The sequence below is a fragment of the Moschus berezovskii genome, chromosome 2, assembly GCF_049115385.1.
Source record: "Moschus berezovskii isolate FMDL1 chromosome 2, NW_MosBer_1.0, whole genome shotgun sequence".
Lineage (NCBI taxonomy): Eukaryota > Metazoa > Chordata > Mammalia > Artiodactyla > Moschidae > Moschus > Moschus berezovskii.
Window position 1 is genome coordinate 117,103,106 of NC_142461.1, and position 18,656 is coordinate 117,121,761.

General features: G+C 43.0%; 1 protein-coding gene across 2 annotated transcripts in view; it reads right to left on the bottom strand.

Annotated features, from left to right (window-relative positions):
• Positions 1–13,489: 13,489 nt before the first annotated feature.
• CHN1 (chimerin 1) overlaps positions 13,490–18,656 on the bottom strand; it is a 212,560-nt gene continuing 207,393 nt past the window's right edge. For both annotated transcript variants that reach the window (XM_055397656.2, XM_088830214.1), the window contains exons 13-14: positions 15,801–15,906; positions 13,490–14,380 (exon numbers count right to left, since the gene is read on the bottom strand). In XM_055397656.2, coding sequence (XP_055253631.1) covers positions 14,209–14,380; positions 15,801–15,906 — 278 coding nt within the window. In that variant the 3' untranslated portion in view covers positions 13,490–14,208. The remainder of the gene's footprint in view (positions 14,381–15,800; positions 15,907–18,656) is intronic.

The following is an 18,656-nucleotide window of genomic DNA, read 5'->3' on the forward strand; positions in this document are numbered from 1 at the left end:
AATGAACACCCAGGATTGCTCTCCTTTAGGATGGACTGGTTGGATCTCCTTGCAGTCCAAGGGACTCTCAAGAGTCTTCTCCAGCACCACAGTTCAAAAGCATCAATTCTTCGGCAGTCAATCTTTAATCCAGTTTCTGTTGATGGGCGGGGCTGTGTCCCTCCCTGTTGTTTGACCTGAGACCAGACTGTGGTGGAGGTAGTGAAGACATGGCGACCTCCTTCAAAAGGTCCCGTGCAGGCACTGCCACACTCAGTGCCCCCGCCCTGCAACAGGCCACCGCCAACCCACGCCTCTGCCAGAGACTCCTGGACACTCACAGGCAAGTCTGGGTCAGTCTCTCATGGGGTCGTGGCTCCTTTCTCCTGGGTCCTGGTGTGCACAAGGTTTTGTTTGTGCCCTCCAAGAGTCTGTTTCCCCAGTCCTGTGTAAGTTCTGGCCACTCTGTGGTGGGGTTAATGGCGACCTCCTCCAAGAGGGCTTATGGCATACCCAGGTCTGCTGTACCCAGAGACCCGGCGGCAGGCCACTGCTGACCTGCACCTCCACAGGAGACAAACACTCAAAGGCAGGTCTGACTCAGTCTCTATGGGGTCTCCTGGTGTGCACAAGATTTTGTTTGAGCCCTCCAAGCATCTCTGGTGGGTATGGGGTTTGATTCTAAATGCTACTTCACCCCTCCTACTGTCTTGCTGGGGGCTTCTCCTTTGCCCTTGGACATGGGGTGTCTTTTTTAGTGGGATCCAACATTCTCCCATTGATGCTTGTTCAGCAATCAGTTTTAATTTTGGAGTTCTCACAGAAGATGATGAGCGCATGTCCTCTACTCCGCCGTCTTGATTTGTTCCCATTTTTGTTATGACTATACAGTGGAAGTGACAAATAGATTCAAGGGATGAGATCCGATAGACAGACTGCCTGAAGAACTATGGATGGAGGTTCATGACATTGAACAGGATGATCAAGACCATCCCCAAGAAAAAGAAGTGCAAAAAGGCAAAATGGCTGTCTGAGGAGGCCTTATAAATAGCTGAGAAAAGAAGAGAAGCTAAAAGCAAAGGAGAAAAGGAAAGATATACCCATCTGAATGCAGAGTTCCAAAGAATAGCAAGGAGAGATAACAAAGCATTCCTCAGCGATCAATGCAAAAAAATAGAGGAAAACAAAAGAATGGGAAAGACTAGAGATCTCTTCAAGAAAATTAGAGATACCAAGGGAACATTTCATGCAAAGATGGGCTCGATAAGGGACAGAAATGGTATGGACCTAACAGAAGCAGAAGATATTAAGAAGAGGTGTCTAGAATACACAGAAGAACTATACAAAAAAGATCTTCATGACCCAGATAACCACAATGGTGGGATCACTCACCTAGAGCCAGACATCCTGGAATGCGAAGTCAAGTGGGCCTTGGGAAGCATCACTATGAACAAAGCTAGTGGAGGTGATGGAATTCCAGCTGAGCTATTTCAAATCCTGGAAGATGATGCTGTGAAAGTGCCGCACTCAATATGCCAGCAAATTTGGAAAACTCAGCAGTGGCCATGGGACTGGAAAAGGTCACTTCTCATTCCAATCCCAAAGAAAGACAATGCCAAAGAATGTTCAAACTACCACACAATTGCACTCATCTCACATGCTAGTAAAGTAATCCTCAAAATTCTCTAAGCCAGGCTTCAACAGTACATGAACCATGAACTTCCAGATGGTCAAGCTGAATTTAGAAAAGGCAGAGGAACCAGAGATCAAATTGCCAACATCCATTGGATCGTTGGAAAAGCAAGAGAGTTCCAGAAAAACATCTGCTTTATTGACTATGCCAAAGCCTTTGACTGTGGGGATCACAACAAACTGTGGAAATTTCTTCAAGAGATTGGAATACCAGACCACCTTGTCTTCCTCCTGAGAAATCTGTATGCAGATCAAGAAGCAACAGTTAGAACTGGACATGGAACAACAGACTGGTTCCAAATCAAATCAGGAAAGAAGTACATCAAGGCTCTGTATTGTCACCCTGCTTATTTAACTTATATGCAGAGTACATCATGTGAAATGCTGGGCTGGATGAAGCACAAGCTGGAATCAAGATTGCTGGGAGAAATATCAATAACCTCGGATATGCAGATAACACCACCCTATGGAAGAAAGCAAAGAACTAAAGAGCCTCTGGATGAAAGTGAAAGAGAAGAGTGAAAAAATTGGCTTAAAACTCAACATTCAGAAAACTAAGATCATGGCATCTGGTCCCATCACTTCATGGCAAATAGATGGGGAAACAATGGAAATCACTGTTTGAGGAAAACTCCCCACAAATTACTGCAAGATGGTGACTGCAGCCATGAAATTAAAAGACACTTGCTCCTTGGAAGAAAAGCTATGACCAACCTAGACAGCATATTAAAAAGCAGAGACATTACTTTGCCAACAAAGGTCCATCTAGTCAAAGCTATGGTTTTTCCAGTAGTCATGTATGGATGTGAGAGTTGGACCATAAAGAAAGCTGAGCACCGAAGAATTGATGCTTTTGAACTGTGGTGTTGGAGAAGACTCTTGAGAGTCCCTTGGACTGCAAGGAGATCCAGTCAGTCCATGCTAAAGGAAATCAGTGTTGAATATTCATTGGAAGGACTGATGCTGAAGCTGAAACTCCAATACTTTGGTCACCTGATGCGGAGAATGGATTCATTGGAAAAGACCCTGATGCTGGACAAGACTGAAGGCAGGAGGAAAAGGGGATGACAGAGGATGAGATGAATGGATGGTATCACTGACTCCATGGACATGAGTTTGAGCAAACTCTGGGAGTTGGTGATGGACAGGGGAGCCTGGTGTGCTGCAGTCGATTGGGTCCCAAAGAGTTGGACACGACTGGGTGACTGAACTGAACTTGACTGATTTTCCTTACCTTTGAGCAAGTACAAAGTCGGGGAGGGGCAGCGCTTCCTCACAGGTGGAGTCTCGCTGCATCTCAGGTGGCTCAGATGGTGAAGTATCTGCCTGCAGTGCAGGAGGTGCAAGTTCAATCCCTGGGTCGGGAAGAACCCCTGGAGAAGAGAATGGCAACCCAGCTCAGTATTCTTGCCTGGAGAATTCTATGGACAGAGGAGCCTGGAGGGCTACAGTCCATGGGGTTCCAAAGAGTTGGACACGACTGAGGGACTAACTGGCTAGAGCTGGGCTGGGCTAGTCCTCTGCTGGGCCTTCCCTGATGCTTCTCAACACCCACTCTAGAGGCGGGCACTTGGCAGATGTTCCTTGTGCAACGTTTCTAGTTCTCCATCAGAGTGACTAAACCTTTTGCTTCCCACCGCCCCCCCCCCCCACCTAGAGTTGGAAAAAGAGGAGAGAACAGTGGTTCATGGGGTATAGGCAAGGAAAAAAAGCCTTTGGTATAATCCATATTCACCTCATGCGATGAGCTTACTCACTGGAAAAGACTCTGATGCTGGAAAGGTTGGGGGCGGGAGGCGACGGGGACGACAGAGAATGAGATGGCTGGATGGCATCACCGACTCTGTGGACATGAGTTTGAGTGAACTCCGGGAGTTAGTGATGGACAGGGAGGCCTGGCGTGCTGTGATTCATGGGGTCGCGGAGAGTCGGACACGACTGAGCGACTGAACTGAACTGAACTGATATTCACCTCAGTTGACATGGAGTGGTATGGATTTTGCAGAATGAGAATCTGAAAAGAAAAGTATAACTGAATCACTTTGCTGTATTAACATAAACTACTATATATAAAACAGATAACCAATAAGGACCTACTGTAGAGCATGAGGAACTATACTCGGTATTTTGTAAGAACCTATAAGGGAAAAGTATGTGATTTTGCAGAATGAAAAGCTCTGGCTTTCCTCTGTAGACAGACAGCTATTAAATGGAAGCTAACAGCAAGACAAAGAAGAAAGCATGGAGGGGAGAGGTGGGGGGAGGAAAGAGAGAGGAAAAGAGGCAGAGAGGGGCTCAGTGTCTCCAGGAACCCAGGCCTGCTGCTCAAGCACTTTCCCCTCCCTTTCTCTCTCTTTCGACAAGATAAAGCTTCTTCCCCTTGGCAGCTGTTTTATCTTGCTACACCCAGCCAGAGCTCTAAGGATTCAAGTCTGTCTTTACAGATGTTTCCTTTTAATCACTGTAATTAATATTAATGGTGATTAATTTTTAATGAGGACATATCATGGAACACACTGGCAGAAATGCTCATTGGTAACTGGAATAACCTTGATGTTGTGAGGCCGTGGTCCTTTCTGGCTTGGCCACTTGTTTCACAGGCAATGCATTGGATCCCGGAATTCTCGAATAATGTATTCATTTCTCCTCCTACATCTCTGGTGTTTCCAGGATGGAAACAGTGCGGGAGTGAACTGCCCTGACTGATTTCTTCTCCCACCTCTGAGGAGGCGGCTGAGGGACCATGTCGGGAGCTCCTTTGATTTTTCAGCAGCGCCACCAGGAACAGGAATTGTTACCTGGTGAGCATTCTCTGAGGCTCGTTATGCACAAAGCACTGGTGCAAAGTCAAGTGGCTTTAGAAATCCAGAGCCAGGAGGTGTCCTGGTTCCTCCTTCTCTGACAAAGTAGATTCTTGCCTTGTTTGCAAGCCTTAGGGCATGGTCTTCTGGAGTCAGGCTGGTGGATGTCGGTGATCCCTTCCTCACTAGTCAGGTAGAAACCATTTATAATGTGCAAAGCCCTCTCACCCACAGCCAGCCCAGCCCAGAGGCACTGATGGTGGGTGGGGACTCTCCTAGGTGGGGAAGCCTGGTGTCAGCTCCCTCGCCAGTAGCTTTAGGATGTCAGGTTATATGTTACATGCCTGTACTGTGCTTTGTTTAGTCACTCAGTCATGTCCGACTCTTTGCGACCCCAGGGACTGTAGCCCCTGAGGCTCCTCTGTCCATGGGGATTTTCCAGGCAAGAACACGGAGTGGGTTGCTACACCCTCCTCCAGGGGATCTTCTTGACTCATGTCCACAGAGTCGGTGATGCCATCCAGCCATCTCATTCTCGGTCGTCCCCTTCTCCTCCCGCCCCCAACCTTTCCCAGCATCAGAGTCTTTTCCAGTGAGTCAACTCGTCGCATGAGGTGGCCAAAGTATTGCAGTTTCAGCTTTAGCATCAGTCCCTCCAATGAACATCCAGGATTGATCTCCTTTAGAATGGACTGGTTGGATCTCCTTGCAGTATAAGGGACTCTCAAGAGTCTTCTCCAGCACCACAGTTCAAAAGCATCAATTCTTCGGTGATCAGCTTTCTTCACAGTCCAACTCTCACATCCATACATGACCACGGGAAAAACCATTGCCTTGACTAGATGGACCTTGGTTGGCAAAGTAATGTCTCTGCTTTTTAATATACTATCAAGGTTGGTCATGCTTAGTAGGTCTTAATTTCCCTCCAGTCACTCATGACTATCTAAATCAGGGTTTTGAAAATGGACGTTAAGGGGGAAAAATGTTAGAGAAATTGGTAAGTGTGCAGAAAAACAATACTTCACATGTGCAAGTTGCCAGTTTGCTTTGTTTTTTTTTTTTTTTGGTTTTTAAAATATATCTATTTATTTATTTGGCTGTGCCGGGTCTTAATTGCTTCATGTGGGATCTTTTTAGTTGTGGTATGTGAACTCTTAGTTGTCACTTGTGGGATCTAGTTCCCTGACCAGGGATTGAACCCAAGACCTCTGCATTGGGAGCAGAGTCTTAGCCACTGGACCACCAGGAAAGTCTCAAGTTTGTTTTTTTTTCAATGCATAATTTTCAGACTTATTATGCTAACATGATTACAATCTTAATATAGGTGGCATTGACGCTTGAACAGTTGACCCTTGAATAAAGCAGAAATTGGGGGCACCAACCTTCTACAGTATAGCTATATACAGCATAGCTATATCTGTGGTTGTTCCATTTTCATGGTTCTGCTTCTGTGAATTCAACCAACTGTGAATGCTGTAGTACATATTTATTGGAAAAAAAATCCACGCATAAGTGGAGCTGTGCCATCCAGACCCCTGTGGTTCGAGGGTGAACTGTATAGTATTACCCCAATTTTTTTGATTCTAGAACTCTTTGCTTCCCAGTGTATTATCAGACTGTTTGCTAATAAAGCAAAACTAAGGTAGCTGGAACTGAAGGTAGTGAGCAGAACAATACGGTGGCCAAGCAGTGTTGCAGAAGGGGGATGTCAGAGGGGGGCTTTGCAAGATTTCAGGGGCCTGGGCTCAAGTGTTTAAGATGTATCTTTCAATGTGGGAATCTCTAACCCTGAAGGAGGACATAGCAACCCACTTCAGTATTCTTGCCCAGAAAATCCCATGGACAGAGGAGCCTGGTGGGCTACAATCCATAGGGTCAAAAAGAGTCAGACAAGACTGAACACGTGGTGGATGCAATCAAGGTGGGAAAATAGAGTTAAGACTGGTGAACATAGCAAGCATCTTGAGAGGTAGGCTGTGGTTTGATAAGCAAGCTGTTTGCCCAGGTGAGGTGTCCATTATTTCAGGTTAAGTGATCTACAGGAATTTCCTGATGAAGAAGGAAATGGCAACCCACTCCAGTACTCTTGCCTGGAAAATCCCATGGTCAGAGGAGCGTGGTAGGCCACAGTCCATGGGGTCGCAAAGAGTCAGACACAACCGAGCGACTTCACTTCCTGAAGCAAAGTCTTATCTTCCCCGGGAAAGGTCTCTTGAAACAAAGAGCTAAATAACGTTAACAGAAATGGCCTCGGCTGTTAGGCCTGCTAGCTGCGTGAGGTTGGTGAAGGTGGTTGTAGTTGTCAGAATAATTCATATTTCTTACATTTTGTGGAGTGTTAGTCTCATTAAATGTGATCTGGGAAATGTGGAATCCTTCCTGAAGTGATTTAACATGCTGCTTCCTGTTAGAACCCATCTTCTTCTGACTTAATATCTACGTTAGGTTATGCAATGGGATTTTGAATGAAATTTGAATAAGAAAGAAAAGTATTGGGGACAGAATCAGACTTAGGAGAGGAGACGCTGACAGGAAGCGCATGTAGCCGGCTGCGTGGGCCGTACTTTCTCACTTTCTGTGTTCTCGATGTTCAGGCATCTGAGGCCTTCTTCCTGGATAGACCACCCCGCCTAGGGTTAGCTAACCCCTAGAGATTGCAAAATAGTCTGTCGCTAAGAAGTGTCCGACTCTTTTGTGACCCCATGGACTGTAGCCCGCCAGGCTGCTCTGTCCATGGGATTTCTCAGTCAAGAATACTGAATGGGTTGCTGTTTCCTTCTCCAGGGGATCTTCCCAACCCAGGGATTGAACCCGTGCCTGCTGCTCAGCAGGTGGATTCTTTACCACTGAGCCACTACGGAAGCAGGGGATGGCAGAGGATGAGATGGTTAGATAGCATCACCAACTCAATGGGCATAAATCTGAGAAAACTCCAGGAGATAGCGGAGGACAGAGGCGTGTGCAGCGTTACAGCCTATGGGTTAACTTTTTTGCAAAAAGTTGGACATGACTTAGCAACTGAACAACTACAAAGAGATTGCAAAGGACTCTTATGAGATGTCTGATATACAAACCAACCCATCCAGAGCCCACATCCCCAACTATCTCCTTTATTAAACTCTCACAGACTGAGCCCACATACCCCTGGCCTTAAGTCACCTCAGTGTTGGGTCCTGGACAATGAGGGACTATTCCTCTAGCCCAGGACTCTCTGAAATTATTGAAACTATCCAACCTAAACCGACTCAGGGAACCCACCGTGCCTCATCCACTGCTTCCCAATAAAGACTCTGGGCCATGTTCTGCTTGGTTCCCTTCTGCTCCTGACTGACCCTGGTCCATCCCCACATGGCCCTGCTCGGCTCCTGTTTCTAGGGGTCGTCATTTCCATGTCTGGGTGTCTTACACCTGATTACAACAAATCCTGGACACATTTTAGCATACCAATAGGAAGTGCAACAGTCTGCACACCAGGGACACGTTACAGTCACCCACGGAGCTGTCTGCCCAGAGCTTGTGCACAGAGCTTTCGTTTAATTGGCCTCGGGTGATAATGTGTAGCCAGGGCTGAGACACATTCAGAGAGTGGTTCCCAAAGTGTGATCCTGGGACCAGCAGCATCAGTATCCCCTGGGGGCTTGTTAGGAATAAAAATTTGGGGGCCCCACCCACATCTTCTAATTCATAAACCCTGGCAGTAAGGTCTTAATCAAATTCTCCTGGGTGACTGTGAAAGACGCTAAAGTTTGAAAACCACTGTGCTGGGCTAAAGCAGAGCAGAGTCAGAGAAGCAGGCCACCAGTGGGCTGAGGGTCTGGAGCCCTTGCATTTCTGGCCACATGTTTAATGCCATCTCCTGGTGCTGAGCAACAGCTTCTTCTCTTCCTGAAATCTTGGTGCACTCCATTAATTCTGGTATGTTGTATTTCCATTTTTGTGTGTCTCAAGTTATTTGTTCATTTCTCTTTTGATTTCCCCTTTGACCCATTGACTGCTCAGTAGCATGTTGTTTAGTCTCCACACATTTGTGAATTTTCCTGTTTTATTCTTATAATTGATTTCTAGTTTTATACCAGGAAAGATGCTTGATATGATTTCAGTTTTCTTAAACATATTGACTTGTGTTGTGGCTTAACATGATCTGTCCTGAAGAATGTTTCATGTGTGCTTGAGAAGAATATGTATTCTGCTACTTTTGAGTGGAATGTTCTATACATGTCTGTTAAATCAATTTGGCCTAACCTGTCATTTAAGGCCCATGTTTCCTTATTGATTTTGTCTGGAGTCTATCCATGGATGAGTTAAAGTCCTCTCCTATTATTGCATTGCTATTATCATCTCAGAGCTTCCCTTGTAGCTCAGCTGGTAAAGAATCCACCTGTAATGCGGGAGACCTGGGTTCAATCCCTGGGTTGGGAAGATCCCCTGGAGAAAGGAAAGGCTACCCACTCCAGTATTCTGGCCTGGAGAATTCCATGGATCATATAGTCCATGGGGTCGCAAAGAGTTGGACATGACTGTTTGTTTATATATGTGTGTTCTTAGATTAGGAACATAAGTATTTATAAATGTTATAAGCTCTTGTTAGCCTGACCTCTTTACTGTTATGTAATGGCTTTCTTTGTCTCTTATTATAGTCTGTGTCTTATTTTGTCTGATATAAGTATAGCTATCCCAACTTTCTTTTGGTTTCTATTTGCATGAAATATCTTTTTCCATCTCCTCACTTTCAGCCTATTTGTGTCCTTCTGATATGAGTCACTTGTAGGCAGCGTATAGATGGGTCTTGTATTTTTTATTCATTTGGCCACTTTATGTCTATTGATTGGAGAAGTTAGTCCATTTATATTTAAAGTAATTATTGATAATTGTGTACTTATCGCCATTTTGTTATTAGTAATTGTTTTCTGGCTGTTTTGTAGTTCCTGTTCCTTTCTTCTACTCCAGTTCTGTTCTGTTGTGATTTGATGATTTTCTGCAGTGCTATGCTTAGATTCCTTTATCTTTTGTGTATTTACTGCAGGTTTTCGCTCTGTAGTTACCATGAAGCTTATATAAAACAGCTTATATTTGTAACAGTCTATTTTAAGATGATAACAAGTTTGAGCGCATTCTAAAGCTCTACATTTTTCTTCCCTCCACCTCCACGTTTTATGTTTTGGATATCACAGTGTTCCTGGAATCCTGGACAGAGCTGGCATTGAGGTAGTTGAACTTAACCTTTGTATGCCCATCTCCTGTCTTTATAGTTTGGATACAATTAAAAAAAAAAAAAACATCTGAGCAAGTTATTCCTCAAAATTACAAATTTTCTTTGGTAAGAATAAAAACTGCCTTAGGGTAATGTTCATTCCTACGGAAAGGCTCCAGAGAGCAGGCCGGGCCTGGACTTTTGGCACAGACAAGCCCCAGCCTGTGCCCACACTTTACCCATAGACACATCAGAGGAGACTCACTGGTCTGACACCCACATAATGAAAACTAAAAGATTTTTATGTTTTCTCAAATATTCCAGGTTTACAACATTTACCTCTGAAAGGCCCCTCTTGCTAATTTTCTTCAGTGAGTCATTTTAACCTCTAAATATTACCTCCTCTGCTTTCTGTATTAGCACAGTGACATGGGCAGTTTCATAGTACTTGTTTCAAAACTAGAAATGTATCCAGCTTCACACGGTGATGTTACCTGCTACGATGAATCATGACTGCATCTGAACAACAATAAGCCCCCTGACACTTTCAGAGCTCCAAAAACTAGGTCAGCAACCTGCTTATATTTCTTGTTGTCTTGTGCTATCCTTGGAATAAGCAATAACAGAAAACATTTACGTTGTGAAATATGCTGTTACTGACCGTATTAAAATATTATCTCTTCAGCAGAGAACAAAATCTCATAAATCAGGGGTTTCCTTACACTATGTGTTGATGTTAGCTTAGCTCTGTCTTGAGTTTTGGTTTCAATACCTGAAATATCAACTGATGTGAGATGCCTGTGTGATACGCAGGACTAGTGAAATAATTTTACTTTAAAAGTTATTTAAGTATTTGCTGAGGCCCCAATGACTTTGATAAGGTAGAAGAATGTGTGGAAACCAACAGATGTTTGAATCTGTAATGTTACTAATACAATGTTTATTAATAAAATTGCTAATTGGTCTTAAATAAGATCTGGTGTATTAGTTATAATCTAAGTCCTTGACCGTACAAAATCTAGAGAAAACCACCTGTTTTTTACCCCCTTCATTACAGTTAGGGAAATGTGTGGGCTGTCACAGTCTGATTTAGATAAATGGTGAGACTTTGAGCGGTCAGGTTGAGATCATCTCTTTTTCCAGAAAGACCACCAACTATGTGTGGCATTGGTCAAAATGAGCTAAAACGTCACTTGGCTGCAGTCGACTGACTGATTCCATCATCCCTGAGCCTCATGAGATGTCGGGAAATTAGGGGCCAGTGACTCCACGGCAGAGGATGGCATGACGGGGCCTCTTTGTGCTCTGTGGGCCCTTTCCAGAGAACACACACTCACTGCAGGGACAGGCAGCTAGTACTGAGGCCTATAGGAAATAAGACAGGAAAAGAGCAGGATTCAGATTTCCCTAGGCCATGGTGATCTGGTAAGTTCCTTGAGAACTGGAGCTAATCTTGTTTCCAGGCTAGCACAGTGCATGGCCCGTGGGGAAGGAGCAGGCAGGGACTAGGTGTGGAGAAAGTGCAGATGTCCCAGGGGATGCAGGTCTGGGCTTTGCTTGTTGAGACAATGCAAGTGGAAACTAGGTCGCTAAACACTGGAGATGCTGACTGAACCCGGACAGTGCGATATTTCTCTACCCGCACCACCACGCTTGGCAATCAAGGGTCAGTGCTTCCCAGCATCCAGTGGAGGTGTGATGTGTGGCAATGATGTGTGCAGAGAGCATGGTTACTTCCATTCTTAAGAGGAAAGCCTCTTACTAACCCTAGGAGACAGACGTGAATGTTATACAGACTTGCTACAGGCAAGTCAAGTTAAAAAGACACTTAAAGAGTTCCGAAAGAAGCTACCCTCCCAATGACTAAAACATATAGTTGGGAAGAGTTTGGATACCCTGCTTTTTCCATTGTGCATTAAATAAAAAACTTTTGGCTCTGTAAGTGGATTTACCAATAATACATAATCAGCTTTGGGACTATAAACTCTAAAATATTTTGTTAAAAATGAAGTGTTGGAGCCCAGAAGCTAATTTATTCAGAGGTCTTCTAGTTGAGCTCATTAGGTAACCAGAAACATTTTGATATATATCCATTCTTCCACTTAGGGACACATTTTTTCATCTCAATTCAGTGAAGAACTACTTCCTCTGACCGATTGGTATAACTAACCGGCATTTAAAACTAAGAAAAAATGTAGAGAAGGGAAAATCTTTCATTTCTCAATAATTTCTTTAAAACTACATACAGAAAATTGAGAACTGGGCTTGATGCTCAGGGCAGAGTATCTGCAGTACTGCCAAATCCGTGGGAGACGGTGGAGAGGTTCACTGGTCTCTTCTGCCACTCCCAATGGGATGGAAATGGAAGCTGCTGCCTCTTTTTATAGACGGTCACGCTTTTAAAAAATCTCCAAGTAGTTTAAAAAGACATATATAAAAGACTCTGATGAATTATTGAGTAAGAGCTTCCCTAAGTGACTGAGATTTGTTCTTTCAGTTCAAGAAGTGTCACCCGATGGTACAGGGGTGCTCACAGATGATGTGGCTGTGATTTGTATCAGCACATCCTGGGGGAAGGAACCACACATCCATCTACTTCAAAACATGCTCAGTGCACTGTTCATAAACCTGGTAAACAGTAACCTTGTCTGCAGACATACTCACAACTTTACCTGAACATCTGCTTCATATTTACTGTGATCAGGCACTGCTCCTGGTCCAGATCCACCTCTAATTCTGGAAAGTGCCTGAACTAAAGTCAACCGTATCTGTTACAGGGGGAAAAAAGGGTGATTATATTCTATAAAGGTATATTTCTTTACAACTGAAGTCTCCTTTAAAAAGACTTTGTACAACACAAAGTTCAGTCCCTAGTATGTAGAGGCAGTTCATATGTACCTAACCCTGGGACAGTCAGACATGATCAGGTTTCTCCGACAAACGTGTTTCATAAGTCAAAAGCATCACCTTAGTGTTTAGTGCCTTGCAGTGACCTCCATTTTAAAGCACCTATGTTATAGGACGCTAATCTCTGGACTTTATTAATCTATGGATCCCATGCTGTTTAGTGCAGTGACATTTTTCATGGGTGACTATGGTTGAGATAGTTGTGAAGGACTGCGTAACTACACTTTGCTGAGCATAAACATTAATAAAACATATGACCAACTTCCTACTATGGCCTAAGGGTAAAAATATGGAAAACAACATACTTCTGTCAGTTCCCGTTAGCACTGAGATAGTCTTTAAAGCATTACGGATTGAAATGGCAAAAATGGAAATGAGTCTTGTATTATTCAGTTTTTAAAGAAGGACAGAGCTTCAGTTCTGGAAGGGTCCTCATTTGACAGATGAGGAAACAGAATCTGGAAGGTCATTTGCTCACAGGCACGTGAGTGTCTAGTGCCAGCATCAGGCCTGTCGCCTGGGTTTCCCAGGCTCATCTCAGGCAGTGTTAGCTCAACGGCATGTCAGCATCATGCACTGCTGACAAACTAAGTGTTTAGAAAGTCAGGTGTTTTTGTTTTGGTTTTAGCCCTTTTTCTTTTTGTGATGGCTCTAGAATGAACTCCTACCTGCCCTTCCCACCCCCCAAAAAAGTTGAGAAAATATTCTAGATTTCTGCCAGAGTATGCAAGAAGAGAAATAAAGCCATGAATGGGGTATTCTGTTTCTAAGCAGTTTTAAATTATTTTTTTTAAGGAGCATTCAATGCAAAACTTTCAACAGTAAACAAAAGAGGTGGCAAGGAATACTCAGTATTAAATAAATGGTCAAACACATTTTCCCACATACTATGAGTCATGAGAAAACAGTAAGCTATCAATATTTTTTATTTCTAAAAGCCAAATTTAATAAATTAATAAATGCATGCCAGATAAAAACACAAAATTACAACTGAAAACCAATAATAATTTAACAAAATGCTCTGTGTTGTACTTTTTTTATTGGTAGAGATAATTTACTAAAGTAACAAATCTGAAAACACAGTTTGCTTTTGCTGGAAAGAAAGTACTATGTTAGAGAAGAACTAAGAGAAACCAGAAATGAAGCATTTGAGAAAAGTAGGCATATGTTATAGTCTATGGCAATGCAGCAGCCAGAGGTACTGTTTTCTCCATTTGTGTGCATGTTTATAGAAGCATCAGAAATCAATGACATAGGACCCAAAAGCAAAGTCACGACAGATTTACTCTGCGAAACATGCTGAATTACAACCACAGGCGACCCAGGATGAAGGGGCGGTGCAGGCTTGGTGTCTCCTTTGTATGGGGTTCCCTTGCCAAACAGGGTTAATCATGCAATAGCTTGAGTTTCTCTGAACATGATAAACACCCAGGATTACTAGAACTGGAAAGCGTGTGTTCACTGTTTTACAAGGACAGCTGAGCGGTGCTATGAAAACAATGGGAAGTTCCTTCATTTTAATCTGGTTATATGCCCAAACTTCTAACCAAGAAGTAATTCAGCTATAAGAGCCAATTAAATTACTATAAAACATTCCTTCATCTGTAAAACATTTCTTTTTTCCTTCAAACTAAGAACTTAAAATAAAATGTCTTCGTTTTTGATAAGCAGCTCCACCACCAGTCTCTGATATCGTATGTCGTTCAGGGCAGCCATGGCATCTAGTTCTGGAGATCTCATGAGTGTCGGGCCGAAAACAATCCCAAGGTTCTCTGCATTCATCAGATTCTCCTTTTCGTGGAGGGTGACTCTGAAAAGATACAAGGGAGGATGACTTCATGTAGGGGATGGGGATCTTTGTCGTGCTGGAGCGCCAAAACAAAAACAAGATTCAAAGTGGGTTGTGTCCACTGATCAACCCTTCTGCTAGGTTATTTCTCAACTTCAAAGTACTGACTCTCCTTAAGGTAAATGATGGGAATAATTTAAACTTGCGGTGACCACTGGAGCTGAAGCCAGAGTTGATGTGCTGGCCTGAGTGGGTTCTGTTCTAGTTGTGGATTCTCCTGCCACGGCCCAGAGCTGCAGGGAAGGGGCTGGGTCATCTCGATTACTCCAACAGCTCTCCCTCCACTTTGGCGAGATCTTGTTTCCTATAGAGTGTTTTGCAAGCTGAATAGTTTATTGAGTATCTAGGGGGAGAGTGGTAGTGATATTAATAGGAAACGGCTCAGGGTAAGCAACCTCATCAGGGAGTTTTAAGTATTTTTATAATTCTTATTGCTACAGCAAAGGCATAGAGACTATAATTTGAGAGCTATTTCTTTGTTTTAGTGTGGAGTTCTCAACTGCATCCACATATGCAGCAAACTTGAATTTATAAGTGAAGTTATAAGCATATTAAAAGTTTTAACTTATGGTGCTTCTAAACATGGAGATCATGTAGAGTCTTTGAAAGCGCCATGAGTTAAATATTCACTTTAGGGTAACTTGGACTTCAAGGTGTACAAAGGAGATGCCAAGTTCTGCTGAGTTTTTTTGTTTGTTTGCTTCTGATTGGTCTTGCATCTGGCAACCCTAAAACCACTAAAATTTGGTCATATAATTTTGGAAACTTTGCTTCAACTGGGAGAGATGGAGGGTGACAGAGCCGGGAAATAAAGCTACCTCACTATCCATCACTTTAAAACATTAAACCAGAAGCAACTGAAATATTTTATTTTCCATTCCTCTCTTTACCCCGTTCTTTACTCCATCACTTTTTACAGCAGGTTTCAGTGTTGGAAACATTAATTCGATAATCTAAAACAGTAAGTCTGAAGTGCCTATTTTGGAGCAAGACATAAGAAAAGTGAGCTTTCTTGCAAGTTGCTTCATTCTTGCTTTATTATTTATTATATTAATGCTAGTGTCTTTATATAGCTGCAACCTTTTTCCTTTCCACAAAAATTAATCCATGTCCTTGGCAGAATATTGATATTTCTAACATGTCTGCAAACATTTACTGGAACTGCAAATCCATTTATGAAAGAATCAAGTCTACATACCGTATTATACTACAGAATATTTTTAGCCTTCCTTCTCAACATGTGTGATTTCACACCAGGAGACAAGATAGCTATGCATTTATTCATTCTTCGACAGATCACGTGACCTCTCTTTCACCTTTGCTTTCATTTTATTCTTAACATCTGGATGTGGTACAAGTATATTCCAAGTTGGAAACTTGCCTCTTCAGATGCGCCATGAGGTACCGGAGGGTTTCGCAGTGAGCAGGCGGCAGCAGTTTCAGTGCTTCATGAAGGGTTTCTAATTGCTCATCAGGATCCATAATTTCTGTAACAGCAAGATGAATACCAAGGAGAGAAACTTTAACAGACAACTGGTACAAATGGCTCATTTAATTCTATTCTTGGGGTGATCTTCTGAAACTTACAAGGTCGCTGCCCATGGCTTTGGAAAATAAGTTTTTAAGATTCAAGTCTCAGACTTCCAAAAGGTTAGTGTCCATGTGGCAAGTCCATTTCTTTGGACTTCTGGGGAGGGAACCCAGTGTTTTCAACTTGAGGGTCCTGGGGTCTGCTCATTATGAAATTTGGATATTGGATGTATAGGATGTAACTTTAAAAAACTCAGACATGTATGCAAGGATAAAAACACATATGCAAACGAGGTCATCTTCGAACACCACAGACATACTGAAGCCATGCTGCGCTGTTCAAAATAGTTTGAAAATCTCCTTTCAGCATCTTCATTTAGATATTTTAGTTCTCTGTTGGCCAAAAAGTCACATTCCTTTCAGGTCACAGAGTGCATTTAATCCATCAGTTACTTCCATATTCAGAAACAAAAGATATCTTTGGAATTTCGTGTTCTCAAAAAGAGAACCATGGCACATTCCTGCTTCAACCCAAACATGAGGAAGATGGGGCACCTTTAAATGTTGGGTGTCGGGGCAACTGCCTTTAAATGTTGGCTAGCAGCCTTGAAATGCTGGAAGTCCACATCTAACCAGAATATAACATTTAAGACAGAAGCCCAAGAATCCTATTCTTTCTAATTTATAAAACTAATTCAATGGCAATGTACTGGAGTCAGGTAAAAACTAATATAAGATCAACGTGAAATGCTCCTAGGATTGGCAGAGCACATGTGGTAAATTTTAGCATGTGAACACTGACTGAAGTTTTTTAATTCAAAGAAACTTTAGCCATTTTACAGTTTCTGCCCAAAGTTTCCTCAGAGTTCTTGGTTCATTTCTCAGCAGTAAAGGATGTGTTGTTCGCCTTTTGCTATAATAAATAATGCACAGCCTTGGAACCTTGGGACTTCAAGGTTCAAAGTGCCAATTCATAACAGCCGTAACATCTCAGATACTGAAATTAGATCATTTAATTTCTAGAACTAAGAGAAGAAAATTCCATTTACTATAGAAAACTACTACTTAGTTTTTACTTAGCTATAGTTTTTATGACTGGACTAATTGATTTGAAACTACAGTATTCTGGAAATTGTACAAAGAGTAACAGTTTCCTTTTAACTTCTACAGCTAATCTTTATAAGGAGAATCCCGAGATAGTATGAAATTAAGGACAGTGTCGGTGGCCTAGCAAACAAGCAAAATTCCCGGCTCACAGACAGCTTGCTTTCTACTGGAGGCAACATACGATAAACAACGAACAGCCTATCTTAGAGTTTTTACTAGATTAGAATGATTCCTATGGAAAAAATCAGCAGGATAAGGAACACTGGGAGGGCTGAGAGGGTGCAGTATTACATGGGATGATCAGGATAGGCCTTAATGAGAAAAAGGTCTTGAGTACTGACTTGGAGGGAGCGAGGGAATGAATTCCATGGAGATCTGGGTGAAGATGGCTCTATGCAGAGAGAAGCCTTGCAAAGGGCCTGAGGGGACAGTGTGCCTCCAATGTGCCTTGCAAAGGGCCTGAGGGGACAGTGTGCCTCTAATGTTTGAGGAAAAGCGAGGAGCCAAGTGTGGCTGCAGGAGCCCAAGCAAGGAGGGGAGAAGAAGGGGCTGAGGTCAGAGAGGTAAGAGGGCACTTCATCACGGCATGGGCTGTGGCTAGTTTAAGAGCACAGCGTTTACAGAGAGAAATGGGATGGTTCTACACAAGGGAGGGTCATGATCTGATACACATTTTTCACATCACTCCTCTGGCTGCCATGTGTGGAACAGGCTATGGAAGGGCAAGAGGAAAACCAGAAAGGTGGCTCTGGTCATAATTACACACCCCTGGTGGGGAATGACCAGGTGGTGCAGTGAAGGTGTAAGGAGTTGCTGGATTCTGGGCATATCTTGAGGGCAAAGTCCAGAGGATTTTCTGATGAGGGAGGTATGAAAAAGAGAAGAATCAAGAATGGGCCAAAATTTGGGCTTAGGCAATTGGAAGGGTGGAGCCTCAATTAACTGAGATGGGGAAGATCACAGGTGGATGAGGTTTGGGGGAAAGATCGAGAGTTGCTTCTGAGATGTCTTTCAGATATCCAAGTGAACGTGCTGGCTATGGACTGATCTGGGGTTTAGGGAGAGGGCCAGACCAGAAATATAAATTTGGGAACAAATGACAAAATGCAGTTGAATATACTGATATTAAATTGACCAAGATTCTTCTCTAGAATTAATTTCTCTTTTTTCCCCTAAAGTCTTACCCATGATCAATTTTTCAGAGAATGCAAACCTTTAGCCCCAAGAAAACCACAGCATAATTTAAAAGTGAGACAGATACAGCAGAATGTACTCAGAGATGGAAGGTCACCATTGGTTGTTGAAGTATATGAAAGACTTGCATGTGGGAGAGGGGCACAGTGGGATCACTGCCCATGGCGGGGAGTTAAAAGCAGGCAGATCCCTGGCGCCTCTGTCAGTGGACATCTGTCTACCAGTGGATGGGCCACCTGGAGAAGCAGTGATCTTAGTTTTTTGTCGTTTAATTGTCTTCTGCTTGGCAGGCGGATTCTTTACCACTAAGCCACCAGGGAAGTCGTTCCTGTAGTTACAGGGTATTTAAAAAAGAATCTGTTGGCATTGCTGTATTTAAAATGGATAGCCAACAAGGACCTACTCT